At 43.5% G+C, this 18,812-nt stretch overlaps 1 protein-coding gene across 3 annotated transcripts in view; it reads left to right on the top strand.

Annotated features, from left to right (window-relative positions):
• Window positions 1–5,597, top strand: part of GNG12 (G protein subunit gamma 12) — a 117,904-nt gene extending 112,307 nt beyond the window's left edge. For all 3 annotated transcript variants that reach the window (XM_087449210.1, XM_087449197.1, XM_087449202.1), the window contains exon 4: window positions 1,574–5,597. In XM_087449210.1, coding sequence (XP_087305336.1) covers window positions 1,574–1,699 — 126 coding nt within the window. In that variant the 3' untranslated portion in view covers window positions 1,700–5,597. The remainder of the gene's footprint in view (window positions 1–1,573) is intronic.
• The last annotated feature ends 13,215 nt before the right edge of the window (window positions 5,598–18,812 follow it).

The raw sequence follows: 18,812 nt of genomic DNA on the forward strand, positions 1-18,812 counted from the left end.
TCACTTTCATTTCTCCCTGGCACCAGCCGCATTTCAGAAGGGCACAGAAGTTCAAAAGGCAGAGTTAGCCTAGGTCTGTCTGTTTGGACAGAAAACCTAAAACCCGGGACAGGATTTCCTGAGGCCCTGCCTTCTCTGAAGGATCTCGGTCAAGTCTTGTGATCACCGTGTTCTGTACTGAGACAGGGGTTCCAGGTGGACTCTATAAACACCCTCACCATCCCTCTGGAATTAAGTGTTCTAGAGTTATCAGTGCAGCTGAACCAGCCTTGCATAACACGTCAACACTCAGGGTCTCCTTTGTAAGAGAATGCGGCTCTTTAAGCATCTGTGGACTTGAATGACCACATTCTGCATCCAGGGTGGGTCATGCCAGCCTTAGTGGGGATCTGGAAGAAACCGGAAGGCGTTTGTTAGGTCCCCTGACTTTGAAGTCTTTTTCCCCCCAAATCCCAAGAGAGGACTCGGCAGCAAGTGCCCTGGAATGTTGTGAGTAATGCTGTTTCCTAGAAACTGAAGCAGTCACCTGATAAATTCCTCTGGGCCTGGAGATAGTCACCTGTCTTCAGAACAGGAGGCTGCCTGTGTTCCTCGCCCGAGGACATTGATCTGATTATTCCCAGGGATCTCCCACCCAGACTTCTGTACAGAGCAGGGCATCTTCCATTTTTAGCTCAGGCCAGAGTACGGCACTGCATCTTCCCATGCTAGCTTTGTCCTTCTTTCTCTTCCCTAAGCCCAATCTTGCACAGTAAGTAAGCAGCTTGCACTTGGCTCTATTCTCTCTTGGCTCCAAGCCCATAATTCAGTTCTTAAACTCTGTTCTGCCTTCCAATTGATTTTTTTATTGGATAGAAACTAAGATACAAATTTCCCTTGATTTACTTCCTCCTCCCCCCCACCCCCCTGTTTTTGTTTTGAGAAATTTCAAATCTAAGGAAGAGTTGTAACAACAAACACCCATATACTCTGCAAAGATTCACCGATTGTTAACATTTTGCCACATTTGCTTTCTCTCTCTGTCTATACACACACACATTTTTTCTTTAAACCACGTGAAAGTTATTTGCAGACATCGTGACTCTTCACTCCTAAATACTTCACTATCTATTTCCTAAATACAAGGGCATTCTTCTACATAACCACAGTACATTATAACATTCAAGATTATCTAGTAACATTATCTAACTGTCCATTTTTGAAGAATCCAGGCCACTAGTTTTGCAGAATGGCCCTCATTTAGATGGGATTGTTTGCTGACAATTAGATTCCAGGTAAATGTTTTGGCAGGAAAATTACCTAGCTGGTGGTGTGTCCTCACACTAGAAGACATGTGTCGGTTTATCTGATCATTAAGTCTGATGCTTGGTTAAGGAAGACCTTATCTGCCAGATTTCTCCATTTAAAGGTACCTTTTCCCTTTTTAACTAACAAGTAAACTGGAAGTGATACTTTCTGAGACTCTGACCATCCTGTCTTCCACCCGGTGGGTTAGCATTCAAATACACTTTTGAAGTTCGTAAATAAAGTATCTTCTTTCACGTTTGTTCGCTCTGATTTGTCCACGTGTCAGGTTTCAAAGGCGTCCGCAGACCTCATGTCCTACTGTGAGGAGCATGCCAGGAGCGACCCTTTGCTGATAGGGATACCAACTTCAGAAAACCCTTTCAAGGATAAAAAAACTTGTGTCATCTTATAGAGGAAGAGTATCCGGCTCCTCGCCTCTTCTCAACAAAGCCAATCAGGAGCAGCTCCTTGAAGAGGTTTACCTTTAGCTTATTTGGGAACCACTGCTAATAGCTAAAATGCTCTTAACTTGGAATAATGGACTCTGAAGTCTTTATTTTCCAAGTTACCCTTTCTCTAAAATACCCTTTTCTGATTTCATCCAGAATAACAGTCTCGTTTTCCATTTGGTAACTATGGTGTCATATTGGGTTGCTGCTTAAGGAAAGTTGGTCTGCGCCTTTTAAAAAACACAATTATATACTTTTAAATATATGAATGATCCAGTTCTGTCAAGACCTAAATTACCTAAGCACCTGTCTAGATTAAAATGCCAAGAATAACTTAAGTCCTAAAACCTTTATATCATAGTATATTCTTAATAGGGTTGTGCCAACCTGTACAGTATACAGGGGTGAGACGTGTTTTGTGTATATATATATATATGTTGTTGTATATACACATATCAAAGCTTATTTCCTTATTAAAAATTTCCCTCTCTCCGCAACATCACTTCCTCAACCCCAGAAGTTATACCTTTATCTTGAGCTGTGTGTTGGTAGAATAAAAACCCTTTTCATATAGTTACTGTACAAAATGTAAAGAACATCCTAAAGATTGTATTCATTGTAATCGAGTAATGAAGTCATCTCTCCTTTCTTGAAATCTTGCTGACCTCTTAGGCTACAATAAACTGTGCCAATTAAAATGTAAAAACGGAACTGAAAGCCCTTCTATCATATGAGGTGTTAATTCACAAGGGGCCTTTTGGGCTTCAGGGATCCTGAATCTAGAAAAGGAAAGGAGAGCCTTCGGGAGGACCCTGGGCAGGTGGGGCCCCAGGGCTCATGTTCTCTACAGGATTAGGGGAGACACCTCTGAAATCTCCACCCTAATGACGGGAATGAGACAGGCAGAGTGCACAGAAGCCCGCCCAGCCGAGAGAGAAGCGGGAGCGTGTGGAAACCAGCTGCTCTCCTTGGCCAAACTTTGTCATTTCTTCCCGCCTTCCCTTGATCTTGCCTCTGCCGCTAGAACATCTGTTTTCAGAGGGAATGTTCACCTCCCCAGCCCCAAGTGGGTGGAACAAGGTTGGAAAAAAACATACAAAAAAACAAAGGTATCAAGACATGAAAGCTCTTTCCAAATATCTGCCATGTCATCTTACCTTGTCCACAGACCATCAAGAGAGGCCACCCAAGAGAGGCTTCCCTTCAGTGATACACACTTGGGCCCCAGGGCTCCAGCAGCTGGGCACTAATATAGCCCTCAGATCCTTGGAATTTCTAGTGGGAAGAAGGAATCTCTTACGGCCAGAGGGTATTTTAACTTTATCAAAGAGGAAGAGAGGGTCCTTTTTTTAAAGACTCTCTTAAGGGCCAAACCATACGTTAGGTCTTTGATATTTTAATTCATCTTCAGTTCATTAAAAGTAACTCTAATGAAGGATTAAAAACTTATTCTCAAAAAGGATTCAACCCCAGGAAGGAATTATTTACAATGGTTTTCCCTGGTTCTGTACCTTCTTGCCCTGCCATGCAAGCCCCTTTTAAAAATCTAACATCTGGGCTTTGGGTATTATGCTAGTTGTGGGTGAACAAATGCAGTACTGGTTTAAGCTGCTGAAATACATTCAGTATTTCTCCAGGTCACCGATCTATTCGGCCTGGTCAGCTGCCCTCACTTTTCCAAGACCTTGTGAAAATCAGGCCACTGCCCTAACCCTGTTGTCATCGACTGCTTGGTTCTGCAGTGTGCCCAGTTCCCGAGTCAGTTATAGGCACCTGTTTAGGCAAGAGAAGCTTTTACTTTTCAAAAGGTGAAATTTAACATGTACACTAAAAAGACAACTTTACATTTAATGCTTCACTTAATGAGACATTCTTTTTTTAATAAGTATATTTTTCTACTGATGGTCTTAGAACACTAATCTTATTTTCACTCTGATTTTTAACGTTTCTTTAAATATTTATAATACAGCTTGTTACAAAATATTTTCATGAAATTAATTATACTGTTATGTGCACATTTTTGGTAGCCAGCATAGTTTATTCTTTAGTACTAAAACATGTTCTTTTACCTAACAGAAAACAAATATGTTTTGCTATATATTCGTCAATATGCTTGTAGTGGTAAGGAACAGTCTTGAGGTCCCAGGAGATTTCTTTTTATTTTTGCTGGCCAGATATCATAAAGGCTACGAGTAGGAATGTAGTGTAACTTCCTAACCAGGTGTAGGGCATGTTCAAGAAAAGTGAAATCAAATCCTTTGATGCTGGACCCAAGGAGGGAAAAATTGTCGCTAAATGTTGATTTACTTAGAGCTAGTGATCTATGTAAGAAAATATAATATATGTATACATATATATGATATGCAGGAGGCACTTTTATTTATCAGGCTTTATTCTGCTTCTGAAGCCACAGTTTAACTGTTCTGCAGCAGCTGGTTTATGATAGTGATGGACAAATGCCCAGTTTGTGTTGTTTTTGCAAGCTACCACTACAATGAGACAGTTAATCACATATATATGTGTAACTCCTTGGCTTCATATCCATGAAGCTCTTTAAATATTTTCACTGTACTTCGTCTTTCGTGCTGCTTCTGTTAACAGTGACCCCTCACCTTTTTCCTTCCTAGTCTTCATTAGTTCATCATAAATCTGTCCAATTGAGGCCTCAGGAGCATGACAAGATATGCTAGACAAAATTTCATGACTCCAAAGTGTTTTTACAGAAACACATTTTTTTAAGAGAGAAAACACTTTATATACCAGGTGGTTCACAAGCTATAGGTTGTAGCTACTTTTTTTTGGTAAAAAAAAATCAGGTTTTTACATTTCCTTATTAAAATAAAAAGTGCCATATTTATCTTTTAAAAGAAAGACCTGATTTGCCTTCTCTCTGTTTGGACTATTTTTGTACTTTGCTAACTTTTAAACTAGCAGAAAAAAAATTATACCAATGATTCAGTAATTTTGAGGCATCAGTTAGTTTAGGTAGCGGGGGACATGCCAGACTTTCTCTTCAGATGCCTTCTGCTCAACCAGTTTGCAACTAAGATAGTGTCATCTGAGCGATTACTACGAATTTTGATTTCAGATCTACATAGGCCCAAGAAGTAAATTATAATACATGTCAGTCCTTTCTCAATAAAATAAATGTGCCAGAACGTTATGAATTGTGTTGATTTCTTTTATGGTAGATCTGTTAATAGGAAAAAATACATTGAATCAAATAGAAATATATGCATATTAAATTAGAGCACTTACCTAAAATTGGGTGGTCTGGATCTCAGCCCTGGGCCATTTTCTACCCAATCCCGTGTCCCTGTGTTGTGTGACTTTGGACAAGGCCTTCATCTCTCTCGGCCTGCATTCCACAATCTGTAAAACAAGGGGTTTGAAGTAGGTGATGGCCGAGATCCCTTCCTGCTCTCAGATGCCTAGGGCCAATGACCAGCTCCTCTACTGGTCCTGCCAACATGTTGGTGCTATAAGCTGCTTCAGATATAAAATTGGTTTGTCTATCGTGCCTGCTCATTTAATAGCTTATGAAAGGCCTTTTTGTTATATAGCTTTTTTTTCCTAGTTTTATGGACTTGATTACTGTAATAATGTCTTATTTTTAGCCATGTAACTATAAACAACATATATTCTCTTGATGTCTCAGCAAGTTTGCATTTGATATATAGTCGATGGGATTTTGTTATTTTATAACATTCTTTGGCAACTCATCTGTCCAGCATCTTATTAACCTAAACATTGTGATCATTGTTTGGAAATCTGTCTTATGGAAAGAATAGAAGCATTTACTTCACAGCTAACATGTTCACAGATTTGAAAGAAGTTTCATTAAAGCACCGTTGCTCTGTTTCCTGGGTCTGTGCCTCATTGTGTCGTCCTGCCTGTGTTTTGCTCAATAAATGAACAGAAGACCAATTCTCTTCCCCTTTTCCTTCATTCATTCAGTTAACATTTTCTGAGTACCTGCTGAGAGCTGGGGGTTGAACTCAGGCTCTGATGACACTCAAATGAATAAGACTCACACTAGCCTGTGAGAAGCTCACAGGCTAGAGCGAGGAGGGTGAGAATGACAGATAGATAAACTAATAATTATAGCACCGTGTGGGAAGTGCCATAACTCAGGTGAACACAGTGCGGTGAGAGCCCGGAGGAGGGAGGGCCGGCTCACATCAGTGAAGTCTGAGAAGGCTTCCAGGGCAGGTAAGGCTTGAGCTGGCTCTTGAGAGGAAAAGAAGAAACCCTGTATGCATTGGAATGGAGTTTGGGGAGGAAATGACAGGAGGAGGAGAAACGTGGGCTTGGAGCTAGTGGGCAGACCGTCTCCCGTACTACTTGTTTATCCCACAAGCAACAGGAAGGTTGTTAAGGAGTGACGTCATGATTCCCGAGGTGTGGAGGGCTGTTCCCATCCTGAGACCCAGCTGTGACCATGGAAACAGATAACAAATGGAAAGGTCATTAGACTCGCAGTGACTCATATTCACCAAGTGTTTGCGAAGGTACCCTGCCTCCTCGTCCCTTCCCCCAGGGCTGGGATTCCCACAGAGATGAAGGGAGCACAGCATCACCCACAGAGGGGAACCAAGGCAGCCAGCGAGCACCTGGCTGTGGACTGGGCAAGCACAGAGATGGCCCCTGCTTCTGAGAAATAGCACTCTTTCACTGCGAAGGGAGGAGCGAAAGATAGTTGCTCAGCCCTTTCTAGGAAAGGACTGGAGAGTTTAGACACTGATCATGAAAAATAGGCAGCAACTGGCAAGCACTTTCCCTGGTACAGACTAAATTACCAGAGGTTCTTGTGACTTTCACTGGAAGGCGACTGTATTGGGGGTGGGAGATGGGATTGGGCAGGAGTGAATCTAAAACAAGGTGAGGGGAGGACGGTAATGAGGCCGAAAAGGGTAGACTATGTAGGTAAACATAGCAGATGAAATGTTACACTACCTTAATGTTGTGAACAAGGAACTCAAACCTGCAGGTAATGGTGGGAACTTAGGGTGGAGAGGCATGTCATACAGCCATTCAGCTCTCCTGGGTATGGGCCATGATCAGCTCCTTGCAAGAGGGTCGGTTACACATATACATACGGATGTTCACCATAAGCCTTCTTATATGGGGCTAGATAGACAGTCTTGACTATTTCTCCCTCCTTCCTTCCCTATGCCTACGTTTGCAAACTTTTGGCTTACATCTCTGACTATGTTTGTAGGACCTGGTTCCACCATCAGCTGTAGCCATCTGTGTACAACCTGGCGTGGCTATGGCCTTTAGCTCATTTTCAGAGCAGGGCCCTACCTGCTACCCCACCTGTTTACCACTGCGAGCAGCAAATAGCCTTCGCCTTCAGATGAACTCTTCTGTGCTCTTTCTCAATCACTGTCTCCTTCTCTGAGTGACTCACATCTATTAAAGGCCATCCACCTGCAGGCCAGCCCTGGGCAGACATGTACAGTTGGTCTCAGGAACCCTCCCCTCAACTCTCAATTTTTTAGGAAACCAATAGTTTCTCTGCCCTGAGGAAAATACAGTCCAAATAAATTCATCCTAAAATGCTAATAACTTAAAACATCAGTCTGTAGAAGAGCGTTGGTACCATGGCCTCCACAGAACCATGGAGAGAGCAACGCTTAGCACACAGGAGTGGAAGTTAATAGTCAACTTTGAGGTATCACTGAGAATGCATGTGACATATGAAGCGTTCCTATACCCTATAAATCCTCCTCAATAATCGATTCAGTTATGAAAGTAAGTACCCAAAATGGTTGAGATACATAATGGTAAGATCTCGAGTTTGGAAGTCTAAGAAATTTGCAGCTGAGACATCGATGTGCAAGTTGCTGTTTCTGGCCTCTAGATCCAGTCGCTATCGTGCACACACACGCACACACCCTGCTTAGTGATAGAAGGTCCATCCACTAAAAGACCTTAAATCTGGCCCCGATATAGGACGTTAACCACGTGACGTCACAAGGACACTGTGGATCCGTAAGTTGACATACTGGGGGCAGGCATTTGCTGACCAGACGTGGGCGGTAGCACCTGCTCAGTGCCAGGCACTGACAGACGTGGTCATTAATGTCCCCTGAACTCCAGGTAAGGATAACCTTAAAGTTGGCATGCGAGATTTAGATGGTAAGCAAATTAATTTTCTAACTTACTACTTTACAAGTTGTATATTTTTATATGTATTAGGAAAACTAGAACCAGCACAAGTTGTGCTATAGGGTTTCCTTCTAAAATATATTTAAATAAAATAAATAAAAGTAAGCCAATTGATGTTTTCAAAGATGTCAGTATATAATAGCACAGCTTGTGCCTGGATATGACAAAAATCGTCGAGAAGGCTCACAGTGTGTCAGAGGACAAGCAGCCCCATGGAGGCCCGCACTCCAGGAATCGTCCAGGTGCAGCAGACCCTTTCTACTTTTAACCTTGAATATTGTCCCATGGGCAGTGCGTTAGAATTGCTTTGTTCTAAATAAACCCTTTTACACGTGACATGGATGAAGTCCATTTCAACATGGGCCATACTACACGTGTGGATATTTCAGACATTTGTGCGAGGCCCTGGGAAGAGGAGGGACCCCATGTCGACACCAGCCTGGGCGCTGTGCACGTGTTCTCCCGTTTAAGCCTCACAACTACTCTTGTGTGTGTGTGTGTGAGGAAGATCAGCCCTGAGCTAACAACCATGCCAATGCTCCTCCTTTTTTTTTTCCCCTTTTTTTCCCCATAAGCCCCAGTAGATAGTTGTATGTCGTAGTTGCACATCCCGCTAGTTGCTGTATGTAGGACTCGGCCTCAGCATGGGCGGACAAGCGGTGCGTCAGTGCGTGCCTGGGATCCGAACCTGGGCCGCCAGTAGCAGACTGAGAGCGCTTAACCGCTAAGCCACGGGGCCGGCCCCCACAACTACTCCTTAAAGAGAAGTAGATGTTACTTCACTGCAGCCTACAGATGAGGACCTGAGGCTCAGAGGACTCAGAAAGCCATGCAGAAGCCTACAAATACGTGGAGATCCTAACTTCACACGCCTCGGTCAGCCGGCCTCTACAGCCCCTGGACTGTCCTCATATTTGTAGCATGGTTTCAATTGGGGGAACAAAAGGCAATTTGGGGAATTTTAAAATTAATCAAGTAAGGTAAGCAAGTAAGTTCTTCCGTAATAAGAGTGTGATGGCCCAGGCCTTAAATGAGAATAGACAATACTATATTTCAGGCGCTACTGTGGCCAGCTACTGTTCTCAGCATCTTTTGTCTATTAATTCATTTAATTCTCACAACAAACCCGCAAGGTCACTGCTATTGTTACCCCTACTTTACATACGAGGAAATGGAAGCTTGGAGAGATCCCAAAGCGTGTTTGCTATGTTTTCAAAAAACTGCATTTGGGAGCTGGCCACATAGGATAGTGGTTAAGTTCTGAGTGATCTGCTTCGGTGGCCCAGGGTTCACTGGATCGGATCCTGGGCATGAACCTACACCACTCGTCAGCCATGCTGTGGTGGCAACTCACATACAAAATAGAGGAAGACTGGCACAGATGTTAGCTCAGGGCCAGTCTTCCTCAACAACAACAAAAAAACCCTGCATTTTTCATGAGTAGTCAGTATGATGTAAAAGAAGGAACACATGTCATAGAATCAGGAAGTGTAGGTTCCAGTCTGACTGCCATGAATTTGTTGTGCAGCCTTAGGGACCTTTATGACTCCTGGTCCTGTTTCCAGAAAAAAGGATCTACTTTTTAAAAAGGATTTAGGCTAGGTAACTATTAACATTTCTTCTAGCTTTAAATTTTATACAAATGTGCGAGAGGAGAGCAATTCACTTTCAGTTGCTTTTTGCCATCTCCACCCCAAGTCATTTTACATTTTCCTCCTTGAATTGAAAATTGGAAGGAGAAAAACCAAAGTCTAGAGTGTGGGGTCAGAGAAGGGTATGTGGGTTTTCTGTGTATAATTATAGGTATTTAATAGATATTTAAAGAATCACTTCCTGACACTTCAGCTACTGACTCATCAGCAGGATTGGAAGGAATTTCTAAGGAAAAATGAATTATAGAAAGATATTTTGTATACAGGCAATTAATAGAATTAAGTGAGTCAAGTTCTTCCACAAAGTATCAACAATGACTTAAAGATGAGTTCATAAAACATAACTACAAAAAGAAAAATAGCCCACTCAAACATTAAATGTGAACAACAGAGCATTTGGTTTTTAGAAGCAGGACGAATAGGAATCCATCCATCTGTTGAGCTTCTCCTAGGAGTGTAGCTCTCACTAACACTGTGCTAAGTGTGTCCTAGGATAAACCCAGAAAAAACAAGGGTCTCCCAGGATAAGTGAGGGCTGCAGAGGGTTGGGGTAAACTGATCCATCACTATGCAATGTGGTAAATGCTATTATAAGTTGTTCTGCCTGAATGAGTCAGAAAATGTTTCACAGAGGAGGCAATATATCAGATGGGCCTTGAAAGATGAATAGGAGTTTGTTAGTAAAGAATAGAGAAAGGATATTCTCGGTGGCGAAAACAATGTGTCTAAACGCTAGTTTCTAAACAAGTCTGAGGTATCAGGGCACCACAGATCTTTGTGGTGTGAGTATGGGGAGGGGAATGTTGGTGAGGCTGGGAAGGAAGTTTGGGTCAAGTCATCAAAGGCTAAGAGTTTGTATTGATTATACAGGCAAGGGCAGGTAGTTGGTAAAGATTTTTAAGCAGGGTCTTGACTTGATGACATTGATAAAGATAATTAGAATGAACAAGGAGAATAAACTAGTGGAGAGAAACTGGCGGTAGTGTTTCTAATCTCTGCTGAGCCCCCAACTGTCTTTCACAATCCTTTTATTAGTTCTTGTTCAACTCCCCCATTCCAAACCTTTATCACCCTCCTCAAACCCCCCTATTTGTCTCCTTCCCACCATGCAAAAAATCCTGCCTTCTCCATTTAAAAAATGTTGGGGCCAGTTGGCTTGAATTCGTAAAACTTCTTACCTTCCCACATCCAAATGTCTCCATCACACCCATCCAAATATTTTCCATCAGATGCACAGGTGAAAAGAGACCTCCAGTTCAAGGCCAAGCCCTCCAGCTGTTCCCTAAGACCCTGATCCTCTCCTCTCCTTCTTTACCAAAATTTTCCAGAGAGTGGTCCACCTTCCTGCCCTCTTCCCCACCTCCCATCTTCTCAGTTGACTGCAATCTGGCTTTTTCTCCCACCATTGTAATGAAACCGATTTCACGCAATAAAATGGCCAGTGAATTCCTGATTTCCAAGTTCAGTGGAGCCTCCAGGGTCCCTCCAACAGCGTGACTCATGCTCTGCTGTGAACTCATCATTCTGCACCACATGCTTCTGTGACATCAGACTCTCCTTTTCCCCTTCTCTGTCTTCTCTTCCTATGTCAGCCCCTAAAAATCCCACCCTCAGTCCCAAGTTTCTGTGCTTGGCCCGAGGCTGCTCTTGTCACTTTACCCATTCTTCTTGTAGAGCTCATCCACTCTCTCGGTTATTATATGCTGAGGATTCCCAAGTCGAAACATCCAGCTCATCTTTTGTCCAAGCATTAGACTTACCAGTCCTACTGGACATTTTTAACAGATAGTCGCATAAGGACCTGAGACATAATGTGTCCAAGACTAAACCCATCTCCCTCCCTAAAATTCAATTGGTAGCACTAAATTGCCCCAGCTGGAAACCTGAGACACATTCAAGAATGCCCCCTCATTCCTTACGTTTGATCACCCGGCCGTGCCTATTTCATTTCCCAAATACTTCTCAACTCCATCCCTGATTTTCCTCGTCAACTACTGGTTCAGGCCCGCATCATCCCTTGTCTGAACCAGTGCACATGCCGCCTGTCAGGACTGCAGCCGCCGTGGTTGCCCTGGTAGCAGGGTGGCCAACTGTCTCGGTTTACTTGAGACTGTCCCGGTTTTACTCGGAAAGCCTCGCATCCCAGAAATCCCTCAGGCCCGCTGCTCACCCTACTTTCAGTTGCCAATGAAACTAGTTTAAGCACATCACTGAAGACCCATGGGCCTCACTGAAGTACACCTGCTTTCAGGTCCCATCTCTGCCCTTTGCTCTTGAATAGACTCGTTCTCTGGGGCAGGCAAGCCAGCTGCTAACAATCACAGACACATCCATCAGCCTGGCAACACCGGAAAGAGACTCGCTACTCTGGCAGAAAAGTCTCAGAAAGAGCTCTGATGGGCCCTGCTGAAGTCACAGATCTACCCCAAACCCACCCCCATGGCCAGGAGGATTGGCCAGGCCTGTATTACAAATCTCCCCTTGAGGCTGGGGTGAGGAGTGCTAACAAGAAAGAAGGTTGGTAGAAGGAAGAGGGAGAGGGGAAGGACAGACAACCATGAACAGCTGTCCCTTTGCATCACGCTCCCCTCAAATCCCGTCCAGCGCACTGTGGCCTGGGCAATTGAATCTATCTGAGAAGAGTGAGCCATAGCACACTCCAATTTGACTGTTTTACTTTTCTACATCAAATCTTCCAAGCCCTCTCACTGCTTGCAGGACCAAGTCCATGCTCCTTAGGAGGGCACATAAGGCTCTCTCTGGTCTGGTCTCTGTCTACCCTTTTAGCGTACCTCTTTCCACTCCCTTCATTAACACTCAATCCTCTACCAAACATCACAGACTAAAAGAGTCCCTCATGCTCCACACCTTCCTCCCACGACTAGCTCCTAACTGTGCTTCCAGACTCAGGTTAGGCATCTCCCTCTCCTGGAAGGCTTCCTCACCACCACCCCCCTACACACACACACACACACACACAGCACACGCCCAAACTTGCCATGACATCATACCGACTTGAAAATTATCTGTGTCTGTCGGCTTCCTATGCTAGACTGCAGGTAGAAACTACGCCATAATCATCTTTATATAGCAAGTTCTAGCATGGTACTTGGCTTACAGTATGTGCTCAGCCTTTGATTTTGAACAGAAACTGTTCTGACAATCCAAATGAGTGATAAAGAACCAAATTAAGTTAATAGAAATGGAGAGGAGAAACTAGATTAGTGGAAATTAACATAACTTAATTGGATGGTGTCTCCGTATTCAGTTCTGTTGGGCTATGTAGTTTACTAGGTTTTTTTTTTTTTTTAACTGAAATCACCCTCTAATTTGTAAACATGGAATAATTACATGGAATACATAGGTAACATGCATACACACATAGAAAACTGTCCGCTCATGGGAGGTGCAGCTATCATCAGGTTACGCATATCGAGCGTTTCCAGAAACTAGTGGAGTGCTGTCTATGCATTGTTTCCTTTCATCCTCACAACCACCCAGGAATATAAGCCTTGTTTATTTTCCCATTTTATAGGATAAATAACTGAGGCTTAGGGAAGTTATACTAACTTTCCCAAGTCCTAGCTGGGATCCAGGGTCCAAGCCCAGGTCTCTCCAGCTCTAAGAGCCAATTGTCGCAACTGCTACCCTTTTACTCTGTATCTTCCACCACTCTGTGGTTAACAGTTACAGAGAGAAGCAACATGGAGTCAGAGGCTCTTCTCCTGGGGAGCCATTTCTTGCCAGTGAGTATTTTGATGATGGTAACATGATTACAACATGGTGATAAGGTCGGGCGTTAAGTGGTGATACTAGGAACGTTTGCTGCTTCTCTGCATCGTAAGCTCTTTCTCAGACACTGAACTGTAGACGACGTTAGCATAAAAGTACCGAGGACACAAAAATCACTTTTCCTGTGAAGAGGCTCTAAGATGAAAGAGAACAATTCTTAGAATTCTGTCCTGCTTTTTGTCTCCTTTAGTTTTCCTGAGGCTCTGTCCCACTTATTGGATAAGTAAAAGATTAGACCCAATTAGTTTCATCCTCCCCCAGGCTAATCTCTGCTGTTTGGTTGGCCTCCGAGGCAGCTCTAATAGACAGACAACTGAGCTCACGGTGAAATTCTGATTCTTCCCTCCCTTGCCAGGTGACTTTGGAGGTGTCTCTTGACCTCTCTGAGCCTCAGTCGCTTTAGCAAGGAAATCAAATGAATGAATACACATGAAAGCATGTGACAAGCCAGAAAGCGCTAATGGATAGAAGAGAAACAGAAACTTCACTCACTTCCCCAGCTCCTACCGTGGGCCCGCCATTGAGCAGTATTCTTTGTTCAACAACAACAGGTTGTCTTGATCATGCTGATCAGCTTCTTCCTGGTCTCTTCCCAAGTGCCCAGCACTGTGTCCGGCACATAACAGTGTGTTGGTCGGCAAGTTCAAGGCAGAGCTGAGAGCCATTCTGTTGCTGGGCTGTCCCACCTTCACGGTTCTTGTAACCTTAGTAAACTAGTCAACTAGTAAACTAGTCAATTCTGACTCCTTCCCAGGGAGCCAATTGTTCTAGTTAGACCTCTTCCCTGGGAATCTCTTCAGCCTTGGCAGAGAAACATGTATTCCTCAGCTCCTGCAGGGCTGACACCAGGGAGACTGGAACCCATCAAGTGAAAGCTTCTCCCCCCTCCTCCCCCGGCCCTGAGCTTCTTAAAGAGCAGTTCAGCTGAATCTCAACTGGAAGAACTCCAAGAGAGCATGTTTCTCAAACTTCCCTGAAAATAAGAATTACCTGAAGTACTTGCTAGATAAATAAATTCTGAGCCTTGTCCCCGCCCCACTTAATCTGAAGTTCCTGGGAAGAGGTCTTGAAGCTGTATTTTTAACAAATGCCCCCAGGTCTTTATTATCATCAGAACAATTTGAGAAATTCTGATGGTGCAAACATATTTTACACAGGAAGAATCTGAGCCCCAGACTGAGACATATTAGTTGGTGGGGGTGAAGGATGACCCCACATGCCTAAGAGGATTAAGAAGGGAAGCCTGAGTCCAGCAGGCTTGAGTTAACGACAGGGAGGTGTGAGGCCTGTGGCAAACTGGAAATCCTTGTCTAAAAGGGAGGAGCCTGCTCTCAGCTTCTGCCAATCGCTGCCACGCAGAATGTGGACCCATTGTTGCCGCATATAGCAAATTTTCAAGAGACAATAGAAATCAGGATTTGTCTAAGAAATTTCTCCATGTTTAAATGTTGACAACTGATTCAAAAAAAATTTTTTTTGAACATGGTATTAGCCAAATTTCTCTTGGCTCCCTGTTTCCAACCTCGCATTAGGACACAGTGAGCCGTGGTTTCATCGGTTCCTTGCCTCCTTCATGGCGGTAATAACACCCTGCCTCTTCTCTCAGTTTTAAGTAAGTTTTTTTAAATGGCTTTCTATCACCTAATGAAAAAAGCCTGGCTTGCAGGGCGCTTCATGGTCTGGTTCCGACCACCTGTCCCACTGCACCGTCTGTTATTGGAGAGCATGGAGCCTAGAGCCGACTGCCTTGCTTTGCATCCTGGATTTGCCACTTACGCAATACCACTGGGCAAATTCATCTGCGTATCAGTCTCTTCATCTCCAAAACTGTGATGATAGTAGCACCTCCTCCCACAGGGCTGTCGTGAGTTACTACTGTACGTAGAGGGCATGGACCAGGGCTCCGCCGTGGTGCACCCTGTGTATGCATTGTGGTCGCCCCTGGAAGCAGGCCCCGAACATGCCTTGAATCCCTACACTCCAGAGCTGCAGGTCCCCCTCCCGGAACAAATGGCCCTCCAGTGTCCTGGCAGGTCTCTTCCTCCTTCTGGTCCCAGGGAGCTGGCTGAGCCTCCCTGCCCCCAGGAGCACTTGGGTTTTGAATCATCACTTGTCAGCCGGTACTGCAGGTGTCAGGCGTCTCCACTAAACCGTGCACATCCCTGAAGGCAGAGACCTTGTCTTTTCACTGTTGTAGCCCCGGGACCTGACACAGTGCCAGGTACACGATGGGCTTTCAGTAAATAGTGTTAGAGGAATGAATGTGCTGATCTTGATTTCCTTATTTGATTATAAACTTCTTAAGAACAAGTGCTCCTATAGGCTACAGCTGTGTGTTCTCCGCAGGACCCAGCAGAATTACACTCAATATTCAATCAATTTGTGTGGCTTGCAAAAGACAGTGCTAGCTTCTGATCAAAGAGCCTACAACCTTCTTCTCCATGCCATTCCCAAACGCCCTCCAGAGACTTCCACCCTTGGAGCTTCCACAGCAGTTCTCTGGGCCTCTCTTCTGGTGCTGGGCGCCTTTTGCTTTGATTGTATCTATCAGTGTACATGTCTCATTGTTGACTAGACTGTGAACCCCTTGAGGCCAGAGCATGTGTCTGACCTTTTGTAGATGCCAGAATGACCGGCAGAGTTCTTGTCCATAGTAAACACTCCTGATGGTCTTCATGAATATGACCTTCTCACAGAGTTTCTTATGTTTATTTAAGGATTGTTAGGAAGAAAAGAAAGATTCAATTCAATTTGAGGGATGCTGGCCTCGTGTTAAATCGTGCCGTTGAGAGTTTTGTTCATTTGAAGGAAACACACCCCCCTCACTGCTTGCAGCCTTTGACCACACATCAAAGAATAAAATGGAACCTGTATAGCTGAAAATTGAGGACACAGTGATTTCACAATAGTTAAAGCATCTCAAAACATGCTTTGGAAATGCTTCCAAATGACAGTAGACAAATGCTCTTTCCTAGAAATGACCCTTTTTTCTTTATTTGGGAAATAATACATGTAATATAGGAGGTTAGCTACCTTCATGAGTCCTTTCATCACAGAAGTTCAACTTACTGAGGGCGTTGGCTAATTGCAGACAGGAGGAGGCAATGTTATTTATGACACTGAAATGAAGTTGCCAGCGGAAAAAATAGGTATTTTCCACATACAACACACCTTTGGCAGATGAGGGGATTTTTTGCATAGGTTGTAACATTTCTACCTACTTGCAATAAATAGGTTTAATGGCATTTAAAGCGACAACTGAAGAATACTAGCATCAATTAGAGGTAGAGGCCGTCCAAGTGGTTGCTTACTTGCTTACAATTAACTTTCATGATTGGATTTTTCAGTGCCATGTTAATTTTGTGTTATGTTCAATCAGGAAAGAATAACAACAGTTAAAACTTAAACAAAAACCCAAACAACAGAATTGCAGTAATCGTTGAGACTTTCCTGAAACAAAAGAATCTGAAGAATATATACTACCACTTCACGTCTCTAAGCACTATGAATTTAGAACAGAGATTCGAAACTACTTTCTTAAGATATATATATATATATATATCTTATATATATGCAGTCTTATAAGCAACAGACAGGTTTCTCTGATGCCTTAAATGTTCCCCTACTGTTATCACCTACAGTAGGAGACACTATGTTGAACACCTATCATATGCCAGGTGGTCTGCACTCATTATTTCTAAACCCTTCCTTTAGTCAACACGTATTAATTCAGCATTAATTGCTGCTTGCTGAGGAGTGTGCTAAGTTCTGGGCTACAATTATGAACCAGACATTAGCTCTTACCTCCACGGAAGCGTAAGTTTTGTAGGAGAGGCAACAACTCTGCAAGATAAGTAACTATGTCTCCATTTTACAGAGAGGACGACAGGATGCAGAGGGACTAGCGCTGGCTGCTCCCCGCGCGATTCCCACAGAGCAAGGCTGCTCCTCTGCACCCTGCCCTCCTAGTGTAATTCACTCATCTTTGCAGAAGGGTTTTGAATCAAGGAGTTGTGGAAATGGATTGAAAATCCTTACTTTAGTGGGAATTAAAAAATTCCACCTTTTAAAACTCACTGCTCTCAATCTTCCAGTAATATAAAAACAAATATTAAATACCAGTTACATTTTGGATGGGGCACTAGCTTGAATGAAAGATACAAGCCTAAACAAGGCCTAAGAACTCCACATTTCCAGCAGATGTGGAAAAACAGAAACTTAATTGCAAGGTGAAGGGCTCATGGGCCTACTTTATCCATAAGATGATAGACAGAAATGCAGCTTTTTGTTACTATTAGTCAGTTGGTTTTTCTCTCCTCAGATTTTCTACTTTTTCCTGATGGCATGTAGTCATGACAAGGATGGGAGACAGATGGCAGGAGAGCCATGGCAGGCATGGTTTGAGAAGTAGGCAAAGAAAAATCCTGTGGACTGAAGCTCTGTCAGGCCTTGCCTCAGTAAGCATTTTTGCTTTCTTTGGCTCTATCTGCAGGAGATTGTTGCAGTTAATTATCCAGAGACTGTTCCAACTAAAAGATGACTGTTCTGCTGAAGGCTTTCATTCTTTTGCTCTTTTCTTCCATTTCTCCCATCTGATATAATTTAACCAGACCCTTCAGAACCACAGCAGGAACGTTCAGCTGGAAGGCACACAGCTCTAGAGTAAGGGCACCAGAAATCTTTGCCAGGCCACTTCCCTATTGCTCCCTAAATTTGGTTCTGCAAAATGCACACTTACTAATTGGCCTTCTTACCTACAGTCTCTTATCCCAGTAACCCCCAGTGTGAGCTTCCTAGAACACCGAGCACATCACTCCCTGCGGGAAGGCCTCTGCCCAGTGGATAAGAGGAAGCCCAAGTGCCTGGGGGTGACACAGAACACCCTGAGAGTCCAGACCTGACCCCCACCGGCCTTTCCACCCTCATCTCCGCTTATCTTTCTGCACAGAGACACACACAGAATTACTCTTTGTTCCCAGAACAGGTTTTGGTCTCTCAGGCCTCCACGCCTTTGCACAAACTAAAGCCTGCTGCTAGCAATATCCTTCTCCCTCACAGCTGGGGAAATGAAAATCACGTTTTAAGACCCAAATAAAAGGATCTCTCCCCCGTAAAAGCTTCACTGGTCTTGCAAGCAGCTTTGGTTCCTTCTCCCCTCTGCTTCCTTGGCATTTTGCATAAATCTTACTATAATACTAATATCAGTGAACTGCAATTATGTATTCAAATTTTGCAAGTTCAATCTCTAACCACTTCTTTTCCCAACTCCTCTTAAATCACCTTTGTTTTTCTGACTTTGGACATAGTGTAGAGGGGGCATCAGTAAAGTGTTTGTTAAATAAAGAGTAAAAAACATAAAATCACGCCATGTCAAAAACCCAAATGTTTAAAAGTGGAAAACAATTTATATACATGTGCATACACATATACATCTATATAGACACACATACACTATATA

The sequence above is a fragment of the Ceratotherium simum genome, chromosome 2, assembly GCF_057802395.1.
Source record: "Ceratotherium simum simum isolate JZ-2026a chromosome 2, ASM5780239v1, whole genome shotgun sequence".
NCBI classification, from domain to species: domain Eukaryota; kingdom Metazoa; phylum Chordata; class Mammalia; order Perissodactyla; family Rhinocerotidae; genus Ceratotherium; species Ceratotherium simum.